Genomic DNA, 12,642 nt, shown 5'->3' on the forward strand with positions numbered 1-12,642 from the left:
TTGCTCTATGACCTTAGAGTACCACTAATAGGCTCGCCATCAATGGGTAACCCTAACTGCATAGCCACATCCTCTAGTGTTATGGTACACTCACCCCACGAGAGATGAAATGTGTGCGTCTCGGGTCGCCATCGTTTAACAAATGCACTTATCAGCGGATTGTCATACTCAAAACTGTTAGGATTTAGTTGAATTAGTCCCACATTGTTTAGGATAGCAAATGGAGTGGGTGGCCTAGGCTATAAATATGAGGCTAAGTCCTCCATTTGTTTTTGCACCAGTCAAAAACACTTTAAGCTTGTATATGATTTTTCTTTTCCTCTGTACTCTTTGATTAGAGAGTGTTGTGAGGTGTAGTTAGATATTTGCTTTGAGAGAGTGTGGGTGTACTGGGGTGCCGGTGTTAGAGAGAAAGAAGTCTATGTGTTGTAACAATTTTCACATAGTGATATTCTCTGGTTGTCATTTGACAACGGCCGTGGTTTTTTCTCCGGTAATCGGAGTTTCCACGTTAAATTCTTGTGCTGTGATTGTGTCTATTTTATTTCTCTGTCAAAGGTGTTTTCTCAAGGGGGAATGGTGTCTTATTCCCAACAAGTGGTATCAGAGCTTCGGTTCGATGGGATTAAATTTTGTCCTGTGGCTTGAGGTTGATCTTTGGTTGCTGTTGTTGTTGTTGGAAGGCAGTGTGACACTGTGAGAGTGCAGTTTGGAAAGGTTCTGGCTAAGGAAAGACTTGGTATTTAAGTGTGTCCATTGTGACCCACCTCTCTTTCCTGGGGACCCTTCCTAGTGCACAGTTGAGTTATACTATTCCAGTATACGGTTACAACAATGTCAGGATATTCAAGTGCTGTGAAGCTTGAAATAGAGAAATTTGATGGAAGAATAAATTTTGGCTTGTGGCAAATACAAGTCAAGGATGTGTTGATACAATCAGGTTTGCACAAGGCGTTGAAGGAGATCTCTGGTTGCTCTCTCTATGAGAGAAGATGATGTTCTCTAGAAGATAAGAAGTATCCTCATGGTATTACCGCACTGTCATGGATAAGGATAAGTTGTGACAATCGGGTCCACAATTGCACACGGGCATTGGTTGGCGTTGAGATGCAAGGTGTGTGGCGGAGTTAGGTCGATGGCTAAAGAACTTCCAGGAAAAGCCAATTTGGAAGTTGCACCATGAATTTTCAGCAAGGTTTCGATCTGTACCAAGGCGAAATGCTTGGAGTGGTCTAATTCCAAGTGAGTATACTTTCATGGTGGAGTATGATAATTCTCTGAACTATGATTGTCGGTATAGACAATGGCAGCAGCAAAGCATTGTCGGTGTTGACAATGGAAGCTGAAGATGTGTGACTATTTCAATCAAGGTGGAGATTGTTAGGATTTGGTTGAATTAGTCCCACATTGCTTAGGATAGCAAATGGAGTGGGTGGCCTAGGCTATAAATATGAGGCTAAGTTCTCCATTTGTTTTTGCACCAGTCAGAAACACTTTAAGCTTGTAACTGATTTTTCTTTTCCTCTGTACTCTTTGATTAGAGAGTGTTGTGAGGTGTAGTTAGATATTTGCTTTGAGAGAGTGTGGGTGTACTGGGGTGCCGGTGTTAGAGAGAAAGAAGTCTATGTGTTGTAACAATTTTCACATAGTGATATTCTCTGGTTGTCATTTGACAACGGCCGTGGTTTTTTCTCCGGTAATCGGAGTTTCCACGTTAAATTCTTGTGTTGTGATTGTGTCTATTTTATTTCTCTGTCAAAGGTGTTTTCTCAAGGGGGAATGGTGTCTTATTCCCAACAAAAACGCCTTATTAATGACGCATAATAAAATACTGCTCGTCGTAAATATGGTTCAAGTCTTTGCCGCCTGAGATCCATGCTTGGATCCACCGGCTCCGACGTGAAAACATCAACAAGTGTGCCATGCGGTGTCAGAACACGTGCGGACTGCAACATCGAAACCGAAATACCACACTTAAGTTTACACTAACAAATATTAAATAATGATAGAGACTAATAACAAAATTAACCACACATGACACTAACCTTATGAATCAAATGCGTGGCAATATGCATTTTGTCTAACCGATTAAGATTTTCTTCCACGTTCATACCACTACCATCGCCCATGTTACACTTTTATATTTAAACCACAATACAAAAATATTAGTCAAAATTCACTTCTTTTTTTCCCCTCTTTTCCAAGGTTTACAATTCTTAACCCTCTCTTCCACTATTTTTCAATGCATGAAGCACTTGGTCTCCTACCCGCGTCTGCCCTTTATATACACACCAATTCATCAACCCTAACCTTACCACCCCATGCACCCAACGCATGCATGTACAGGGACTGACGCTCTGAAAACTTGCAGCCTTCAACAAAGACCCATACCATTTCGTTGCTGCCGCCATTGTTGTGGCCATTTCGTGGGCGCCGCTATGGAAATGATCCATTTTGCGTGTGTTAGCCACGCCTTGGCTCAATTTGTGGTCGCCTCAGCTGCAATGCCCATTTTGTTGCTGCTGCCACTGACATGTCCCATCTCGTGGATGCCATAGTTGAGTTGGACTTTCACGCAGATTTGTCAGTCAATCTCTCTATTTTGTGGGCGGCTCTTCGGAATTGTTAGACAAATTCATTTCATGGATAATTTGCATGATATGAGACTGCGTATTCTTAAAATTATTTTCATGCATGCATAATTGTGGAATTAATGATTTTTTTATTTATTTTAATAAAAAAGCCCGGTTGATTGCCCTGATCGGGTTGCTTGATTGCAAGTGTTTCAAAACAAAATTAAGATTGAGAAGAACCCTTATTCCAATCCCACTCACACACACGCTACTACTACTAACATGGTTCTATTCCTCACTGAGGATTCTTGATCCAAGGCCTCGGCTGCATTTGAATTGAGTATTTGAGTTGATCATAGATCGATTTTCTTCCTATGTTATGTTTTTGTCCTGGTGGGGCCCAAATCAAGTCGTTAAAGAGAGTGGGTCCATGATAGTATCTGTGTTAGTGTGTTTATGGTTCTGGATCCTCTGCAACCCACCATCTCATGCATCACTAATTAATCATTTAGTACGGTCCAATACAAAATTTCAAATCGTTGAATAATTAAAATTAACTAATTAATAGATTTTGTTTGAAATCAATTTGGATTGGTTGATTGGTCAACTTATTCGTTCGTTTAAGCAAGTATTGGAGGTTAGAATTCTGTCTTGTGCATGCTGCAACTCATTAGTCAGCAGCAGATTTTGAATAGAGTTCAGATTTACAATAAATTAGTGCTTAACCTAAAAAATATCGTGATTAACCAAAAAAAAAAATTTTGTTTGAAAGTAGTAGGAGTTTAACTACCTTGTAAGTAGATTTTATTTTTAATTTGAATTGCATTGGATTCAAATTATTTAGTTGACAATAGAATAAAGAAAAGATGACGGTAATAGCTCTGTGGAGAAAGTATATACAGAATAATGGTTGGGATGGATGAAAACAATGAATGAATATACGAGAATAATATGAGGATCGCGTGGAAGGAGGCATGGGCCCATGATGGAGGGATGGGCTTCAATGCATTTTAAGAAAGAAAGAAAGAAGCACATGGTTGGTACTTGGTAGTCAGTTGAAGAGTGAAGCACCACCGTACACGTGTCATGACTTCCCCAAAAGAGCAGAGCATCCTACCTGATTCTTTTGTTTGAACCTGTTATGGAAATGGAATGGGTTTGATTTGAATGTTAGGCTTGTTATCAAGCTAACCAGCTTAGGCCCAAGTGGGTAGTGACATTCATATAAGTTAACTTCTACATCTTTGTCAAGACCACAAAACAAAAAAAAGAAATACTTCTACATCTTTGTGTGTGTTTTGTTTTGTTGTGCCTTTTATTTATTTTTCCACTAAACTAAAATCATGTGAAACACCCACTTCAAGAACTTATTCTAATTCCACCATATAGCCATTGAAAATGTGATGTATGCGTTGTGTTCTGCGTGCATTATTGCCTGAATGATGGATCCCACACGATTAAGACAGACCTTATTGCATCTCACTCCACCTCTTAAAAGTTAGTACGTTTTTGTGTGTTTTCAACAGTTCTCTTTGGAATTATTCGGACACATTTGGAACCTTCTTTTAGTGAGAAGAATAATAATTATGACTAATATGATTTGCTTAATTTATTAATATAATGATAAATGCTCCAAAATTTCAACAAAAATTTTGTTTTTAGCATTTTCTAATTAAAATTACATTATTTGGACAAGTTATACTCTAAGATTTTAGCTGGCTAAAAAAACCTATACGTGCTTAGCATAAATGTGCAATGCAATGCAATGGAAAGTATAGTAATTAATTAATGATGATGATATGATGAGTTGGTCATTGTTTAAGAAAGAACTGAGTGCCATGCATCTCGCTCGCCAATGCCAACGCCAACGCCAACTCCTTCTAAAACAGTTTTGCCTTTGTTCAAACTAACTAATTAATTTTGTTATTACACTCATGACTTCGTCAATATTTATAGTATATCAGATGAAATCAAGAGTCAAACACACGTTAAATGATATCAATCAATAAATATAATTATAAGTCTAAAATTGTCTTGTGTGTGGTTCAACCAACCTGGCTCCCCGTTTTGGCCAACTATCCTTTCAGATTTGTTCGGATGATCATGATCTTAAATTTGTGTTTTTCTCTTCATTTGCAACTCCTACATTCTGGTAGGGAAAGGTATCTATCTCCTATCATTCTATCTTCTTCTTCTTCCTCCTCATCTTTGTTGTGTTTCTGAAAACATGTGATTCATGGCTATGCAGGTGCACGCGAGGGCTCACATATTGTGGGGGCATTTGATAGTTGTTGTGCCTTAGGGGCTCTCATCCGTGTTAAGCTTATCAATTATCATATTTTCATAGAACCCAAATCATGAGCAACACTATAGTATGCCCTTCTGATCAATCAATCAAACATGGTGAGTCTAAATTACATTTCTTGCATTTCCATAACAACAATGTTCGTGCCTTGATCATTAATAGATTTATTTACATAATGGAATTTCTGGTCTGTAGATCCATATATTATATCATAGGCATATGAAGATCTTTAATTAGCTTGTGAATTTCTTTCTTTCAAGTTTCAATAAATGAATCCTGTCTTTGATTAAGAAACACAATAAAAAAATAATTTCAAATTGTTTTTTGTTTCCCTTGTTGCATTCATAGGTCCAGAAAGTGAGTATTCTGATGAAGAAAGGAAGAAAAAGCTTGGTTCCGTGAAGAAGTTGGCAATTAGTGCCTCAAAAAACTATAGGAATTCCTTGAAGAAGGGACGGCGACACAGCAGGGTGATGTCGGTCTCTATCGAGGATGAACTTGATGCAGAAGAGATGAAGGCGGTCGACGCCTTTCGCCAAGTACTTGTTTTGGAAGAGCTCTTGCCCTCAATGCATGATGATCATCACACAATGCTAAGGTAGCTACATGGTTTCTTGTTCTTCAAGTTATTTATTTTTTTTAGTGAACTACTTATAATTTTCTTGCATGATGATTCAGATTCTTGAGAGCAAGAAAGTTTGATGTGGAGAAAACAAAACAGATGTGGGCAGATATGCTTAAATGGAGGAAGGAATTTGGAGCAGACACTATCATGGAGGTATTCTTATATATGCAAAGAAATTAAAATATCTTTCTACTATATGTAATTTATTTGTGTATACTTTTCTAAACAAAAACATTTTTATGTTGCTAAGAACTTTGAATTCAAAGAAATAGATGATGTTCTGAAATACTACCCACAAGGGCATCATGGAGTTGATAAGGATGGAAGACCTGTTTACATTGAAAGATTGGGTCAAGTTGATTCTACAAAATTGTTGCAAGTAACAACTATCGACCGTTATCTTAAGTACCATGTAAAAGAGTTTGAGAGGACCTTCAGAATTAAAATGCCAGCGTGCTCTATTGCTGCAAAAAAGCACATTGACCAAAGCACAACAATTTTGGATGTGCAAGGAGTGGTATGTATAATAGTAATTGCTACATATGTTCTGCTCTTCTGAACAAGTTTCATACAATAGCTAACTAGCATGCTTCCTCAGGGACTCAAAAGTCTGAACAAAGCTGCAAGGGATCTCATTCAGCGTCTTCAGAAGATTGATGGTGACAATTATCCTGAGGTATTGCTTCATTTACGTAGACATGTTATTTGTTTTATATTCCCTTAGCTTAAATAAATAGCCTTCTAAAATTTTCCTCTAACTAAATGTTTCTTTTCACATATAGTCCCTGAACCGTATGTTCATCATCAATGCTGGACCAGGATTTAGGCTCCTGTGGAATACCGTTAAGACATTCCTTGACCCCAAGACCACCTCAAAAATCCATGTAAATATTTTTAATATATTTAATTTATACTAAAATTGATTTTTATAACATCCTCGCTATCAGAATACCATACTTGAGTCATGATATTGCTGATGGCAACGATATTACGGTGACTTACCTGTATAACTACTATATATATGTATATAATTATATAAGTGAATATACGTAATACTTTTGCTATTAGTGATACCATGACTTAAACATTGTCTTCTTATAGTAAAGATGTTACAATTTTAGCTAAGCTCATGGAAACTCAAACATGTTTATGATGCATTGTTCAGGTGCTAGGTAACAAATACCAGAGCAAATTGCTTGAAATCATTGATGCCAGGTTAACCCTTTTTTCTTTTCTTGTTTTTTCATTTATCATTTCATCCCATATTCATTTCTACAGAAAACAAGCTAAAGGCAATCTCTGTCACATATTTTAGAATTTAGAAGTACTAACTCACTTCCATGAATAACACACGATTGTTTTTCTGTTGTATTTGCCAGTGAACTTCCAGAGTTCTTGGGTGGCACTTGTACTTGTGCTGATAAAGGTGGTTGCATGCGTTCTGACAAGGGACCATGGAATGATCCAATGATCTTGCAGGTATAGTTCACTGCTAAAAGATCAATTTCTTTACTCATATTTCATTACAAAAGGGGCTGGGGAAAAAACAATAAAAACTGTTCCTTTCAATGACTTAGATGGTACAAAATGGCAAGGGCAGATACAATACAAGAACCTTATCTGGGATCAATGAGAAACCACTTTCAGAAAATGCGGTAACACAAGAGCAGGTACTGAAAATAATTTGTTCTGAAAATTCTATGTATTTATTTCATTTGTGAGAACCGTTTTTATTACTTTGAACTCTTTGTGTTTTCGCCAAAACAATCTTAAAGGGATTCAAAGAATCTATCTTAAAGGGATGCCAAGAAGCTGTTCTTGTAGCTCCTACTGAACACGCTGCATACTCAAAAATAGTGGAATCTGAATACACTGCTTTTCCAGAAGTAAGTTTCCTATGCTTATATCAGTAATTGCTTCCGTGATCCTATCGGAAAGTAAAAGGACACTGTAGAATACATGATAGAATGGAAAATAAATTTCTATCATATTAATTAATTTCACTCTATATATATGACAGGCCTTAAAGCAATACAGTGTGTATAAGTATGAAGACCTTGATCCATCTTTGAAGAAGTTAGTAGACACTAATAAATATACACTTTCCACAGGTATTCATTCTTGATAATATAATCAGCAATTTTTTGTCATTAACAAGCAAGCTACACAGATTATGCATTGTTTTTTTTCTCCTTCTTAAACAGCTGAGAAAACTAAACTTACTAGTCAGTTAGTTGGTGGATTAATGGCCATTTTCATGAGTTTTATAACAATGGTCCGCTTCACGAGGAACATGCCAAGGAAAATCACAGAAGCAGCCCTATATGGTGGCGCAGTATACTATGATGGTGCTATGATGAGAGCCCCCAAAGTCTCAATTAACGATCACATGACCATGATGAAGCGCATGGCTGAACTAGAAGAAAAAATGAATGCTCTCAGCATAAGGCCAATCATGTCACCTGAAAAGGAGGAACTACTAAACAGTGCTGTAAGCAGAGTTAGTACTTTGGAACAAGATTTAGCTGCAACCAAAAAGGTGCTTATAGTCTTCCCTTTATGGTTTATACTACTTGAATTGAAATGACATGTTTAGTTAGATGGATAGCTTCATGTGCTTTACTTCCTTTGTTGCTGGGTTTAGGCACTTGATGAAGCCCTTGCTAAACAAATTGAGCTCCAATCCGAAATAGACAAGAAAAGGAAGAAGAAAAATAAGTTGAAGAAGTTGGTACGTCTTATTATATGCTTTAATTTATATAAACGTATAAAGTCCTCTCTATTTTAGTGCTTTCACTTACACATACACATCTTTTGGGTTTTTTGCTTTCAGTTTTGCTACCGTGAGTGAGGTGATGCCTTTTCTCTGAGAGCTCCAGAGCTTTAAAGTTAGAGGCTTCGTTACGTCATAGGATGTCTTCTTTGATCAGTTTACTCCTTTACCAATATTTTCTCTTGAGCTTTATACATTACCTGACCAGCTCAAATGTCTGTACATTATGAAGTGTGCCTATTCCTTGACAGTTGTGTATGTGTTGTATAAAAATAATAATATAAATATAAATATAAACAAAATGTCCAATTTTTAGGTGAAAAAGAAAAAAGATTAGTTTTGTTTGCTTTCCAAGTTATTGTGGGAAAAGATCAAAACAAATAACGTGTAAGTTAATATATAATAAGCGGAAAATTTTTTATAGAGTAACAAAACAGGATTTCACAGTAAGACTAGACTGCATAGCTTCATAGGTTAGTATAAACAACTTTTTTTAGATGTACATTGTGTATTCATTCAAGTAAGATTCAAGTGGATAAGGAAAAGTACAGGCAAACAACTCTTTCCGTAAGCTATGAAGTGCCGACATTTTATTGAATTATTGTGTGTGTCGGATACATTTTGGATATGATATTCATCGATATTCGTCCGATATTACGGTGTTTAATCGTGTCTTAATAATTTTTTTTTTCAGACACACCTAGACACACCTAAATATCATCACGTGTCGACGTGTCGACGTATCCAACCTTATTGTTAACATATATTCTTAAAATAAATTTAGATATAGTATATATTATTATTTATTAAAACAAAATATTTTAAATACTTGATATAATTAAAATAAGATATTAAAAATAATTTAAAAATTTAATTTATATTTTAATATCAATAAAATATCAAAATATCGTTACGATTTATCTAAAAAATACTTTATATTTTATATGTATGCGTGTCCTCGTGTCATGTAAGATTTTAAAATTCACGTGTCGACGTGTCCCGTGTCCATGTTAGTGTCTATGCATCATAACCTACAAGCTAACATAAGCCAACTCTATTATAATTTAAATTTTATAAATAATAAAAATTTAAAATTTAAAATTTAAAATTCAAAAAAGATTCTTTCTACATTTATCCTAATCACATTTATAATACACAATAATAACAATTCATAAAAAACCTAATCTCTTTCCATTCACTTGGAAACAGAAAAATCTTTCCCTCTACAAACCCGCCTTCTCCACGCAGTTTTTGATGCTGCTGATAAACCCCATATTTAGGGTTTATCTTGTGTTGAATTTAGAGGGTTTTGTCAACCTTTCTCCCATTTACCCAATGAAATAGCATGGTTTTGTAAATTCTCCTTTAATTGTGCTTAAGAGTGAAAACATGCTTTTTAGGTCCTTAATTGTTTAATCTTGATTTACCTTTGATTCCATTAGATGCCTTGATATGTTTGTTAAGTGATTTCATATTTAGGAGGCAAAGATTGGATCAAGGGAATGAAGGAAAAGCATGTAAAAATGGAGAACTCATGAAGAAATGAAGGAATCGCAAAAGCTGTCAAGCCGACCTCTTCGCACTTAATCGATCATAACTTGAGCTACAGAGGTCCAAATGACGCTGATAAACCCATATTTTATGATATATTTTATGCTTAGTATGAGTGATTTATTCAATCCTTCACCCACTTATTCATATTAATTGCATGGTTTTACTTTCCCTTCCTTATTATGTGATGTATGTGAAAAACATGATTCCTATGCTTTAAAATTAATTATTTTAATTACCTTTATTTCCATTCGATGCCGTGATTAGTGTGTTGAGTAGTTTCAGATCTTCTAAGGCAGGAATGACTCAAATGATGGAAAGGAAACATACAAAAATGGAAGGAAAGCATAAAACGGAGTTTGTGAAGAAACCGGCAGCCACGCGATCGCATGGACGACGCGGCCGCATGCCAGAGCGAAGAGAGCGCGACGCGAACGCATGACTGACACGACCGCGCGCCTCGAGCGAAACACATATGACGCGGTCGCATGACTGATGCGACCGCGTGACAAGGAAAACTCTGAATGACGCGACCGCGTGACCCACGCGGACGCGTGACAGAGGCCACGCACCAGAAATTGCAGAAAACGCTCCCAGCAAATTCTGAAGCCCTTTTTGGCCCAAATCCAAGTCCAGAAGGCATAGACCAGAGGTTATGAATTGGGAGAATGCATCCATTCAAGGAGAGTCTCCACTTTAGTTAGTTTTCATGATTTAGATTTAGTTTAGAGAGAGGTTCTCTCCTCTCTCTCCTCTCTTTAGGATTAGGATTTAGAATTAGGATTTTATTCGCTTTCAGGATTATCTCTTTATCAAGTTCAATATTCCCTTTTATTTACTTTTGCAATTTAATTTATGAATTCTTCTATGTTACAGATTACTCTTTGAATTAATGTTATTTGAGGTATTTCAGTTTATTATTACTTTCCTTTATTTACATTATTGTTATTCCCATCTGAAAACATTTTTATTCCAGTAGATTTACTTTTCTCCTTTTAGTCTTGGTTAAGAAATCAGTAACTCAGGAGTTATCAAACTCAAACATGATTGATAATTGTTATCTTTGTTAATTAAATTGAACTTCAATAATCCCAATCTTTTCTTAGGAAATAAATAGGATCCGAAGATCAAACCAATTAATTCCTTGACCTTCCTTTATCTTAGTAAAGGTTAACAAAGTGGAATTAAGATTCAATTCTCATCATCATTGATAAGGATAGCTAGGATAGGACCTCTAATTTCTAATACCTTGCCAAAAGTTTATTTACAGTCATCTATTTATTTTACTTGCCATTTAAATTACTTGTTCTTCATTTACTTTATTTGCTAATTAAACCATTCGCTCCTCATTCTCAAAACCCCAATTTACAATCTCCATAACCAATAATAAGAACATACTTCCCTGCAGTTCCTTGAGAAGACGACCCGAGGTTTGAATACTTCGGTTATCAATTTATTTGGCTTATGCTACATTCATGTTATGATTTTCTTAATTAATATTATTTGGGGTATTTCAGATTTAAGATTGCTTTGCTTTATTTATATTGATGCTTTTAATTTAATTTAGAATTTTTCCTCTTGGCTTTGGTTGAGTCGTTGGAGACACTTGAGTTATCAAACTCATTGTTGATTGGAAATTGGAATTCTTCAAGAATTAATTCGAGTTCCAATAAATCTAACTTTTCTCAAGGAAAGACTAGGATCTGAGGAATAAAAATTAATTCATCCACTTAACTTACCTTCATAGTTAGAGGTTAACAAAGTGGGAGAAAAATCCAATTCTCATCACAATTGATAAGGATAACCAGGACAAGACTTTCAGTTCTTATACCTTGCCAAGAGCTTTGTTATTTATTATTTTAACGACTTGTTATCTTACATTACTTGCTCCTTCTTTCCAAAACCCCCAATTTACAAGACTCATAACCAATAATAAGAACACCTCCCTGCAATTCCTTGAGAAGACGACCCGAGGTTTGAATACTTCGGTTATCAATTTATTTAGGGGTTTGTTACTTGTGACAACCAAAACGTTTGTATGAAAGGACTTTTGAAGGTTTAGAAACTATACTTGCAACGAGGATTTATCCGCAGATTTCTAGACCACACAAAAGTTCTCTCATCAAAATCGCGTCACTTGCACAACATCAATCCCACGCGATCGCGTCGCATGGATTACACAACACCCCAAAAGGAGACAGAGAGTTGCGCTGAAATGACGCTGGATTCGTTCGTTTAGCACAATTTCCAGCGACGCGATTGCATGCCCCAGGCGATCGCGTCATTCACTCTTTAGCTATTCCATGCGATCGCGCCACTCACGCGATCGCGTCGACCCCTATATTACTCCAACCACGCGACCGTGTGCCCCACGCGATCGCGTGGATTCAAATTTATACCCTCCCAGTCACGCGAACCCTATCAGTCGCGCCCCCACCCCCCAAACCCCTCTTCTTCCTCTCTTCTTCTCCAACCAAGCACCACCACCTGGCCACCATCACCCACCGCCGCCACAGCCGACCACCCCCCAGACCCCGCCGGCCACCCATCCCCCTTCCTTTCCCCCCTCTTTCTTCTTCTTCCTTCTTCCTTCTTCTTCCTCCCTCCACCGCCACTGCCCTCCTCCGTGATCACCACCACCGCGACGTCGTCACCACTGCCCAGCGCCAACCACAGCCCCCCTTCCTTCCCCTATAACCCCCTACCCCCATTCCCCTCCCTTTTCCCTCCCTTCCTCTGAACAGCAGCCACCGCCGCCGTGCCACCCTCCTCCGCCGCGCCAGACACCACCGCCACCATCCCCAGCCACCTCTCT

The 12,642-nt window shown here is 37.2% G+C and overlaps 1 protein-coding gene across 1 annotated transcript; it reads left to right on the top strand.

Annotated features, from left to right (window-relative positions):
* The first annotated feature begins 4,296 nt into the window (after positions 1–4,296).
* On the top strand, positions 4,297–8,578 carry LOC112766023 (phosphatidylinositol/phosphatidylcholine transfer protein SFH3). The gene is made up of 15 exons (XM_025811873.3): positions 4,297–4,735; positions 4,822–4,976; positions 5,227–5,476; positions 5,557–5,656; positions 5,754–6,020; positions 6,102–6,179; positions 6,286–6,387; positions 6,669–6,718; positions 6,883–6,982; positions 7,081–7,173; positions 7,279–7,389; positions 7,524–7,614; positions 7,708–8,042; positions 8,148–8,234; positions 8,337–8,578. The coding sequence occupies exons 2-15, from the start codon at positions 4,931–4,933 to the stop codon at positions 8,352–8,354; spliced, it is 1,728 nt and encodes a 575-aa protein (XP_025667658.1). The 5' UTR covers positions 4,297–4,735; positions 4,822–4,930; the 3' UTR covers positions 8,355–8,578.
* Positions 8,579–12,642: the final 4,064 nt, after the last annotated feature.

This window comes from Arachis hypogaea, chromosome 17 (assembly GCF_003086295.3).
Source record: "Arachis hypogaea cultivar Tifrunner chromosome 17, arahy.Tifrunner.gnm2.J5K5, whole genome shotgun sequence".
Classification (NCBI taxonomy): domain Eukaryota; kingdom Viridiplantae; phylum Streptophyta; class Magnoliopsida; order Fabales; family Fabaceae; genus Arachis; species Arachis hypogaea.

Bases quoted from the DNA above. Each gene is read 5' to 3' on its own strand.
- LOC112766023 (XM_025811873.3), top strand. From the start codon at position 4,931: ATGAGCAACACTATAGTATGCCCTTCTGATCAATCAATCAAACATG. The intron at 5,477-5,556 runs GTAGCTACATGG...ATGATGATTCAG, and splicing joins GATCATCACACAATGCTAAG to ATTCTTGAGAGCAAGAAAGT. The intron at 6,719-6,882 runs GTTAACCCTTTT...TGTATTTGCCAG, and splicing joins CTTGAAATCATTGATGCCAG to TGAACTTCCAGAGTTCTTGG.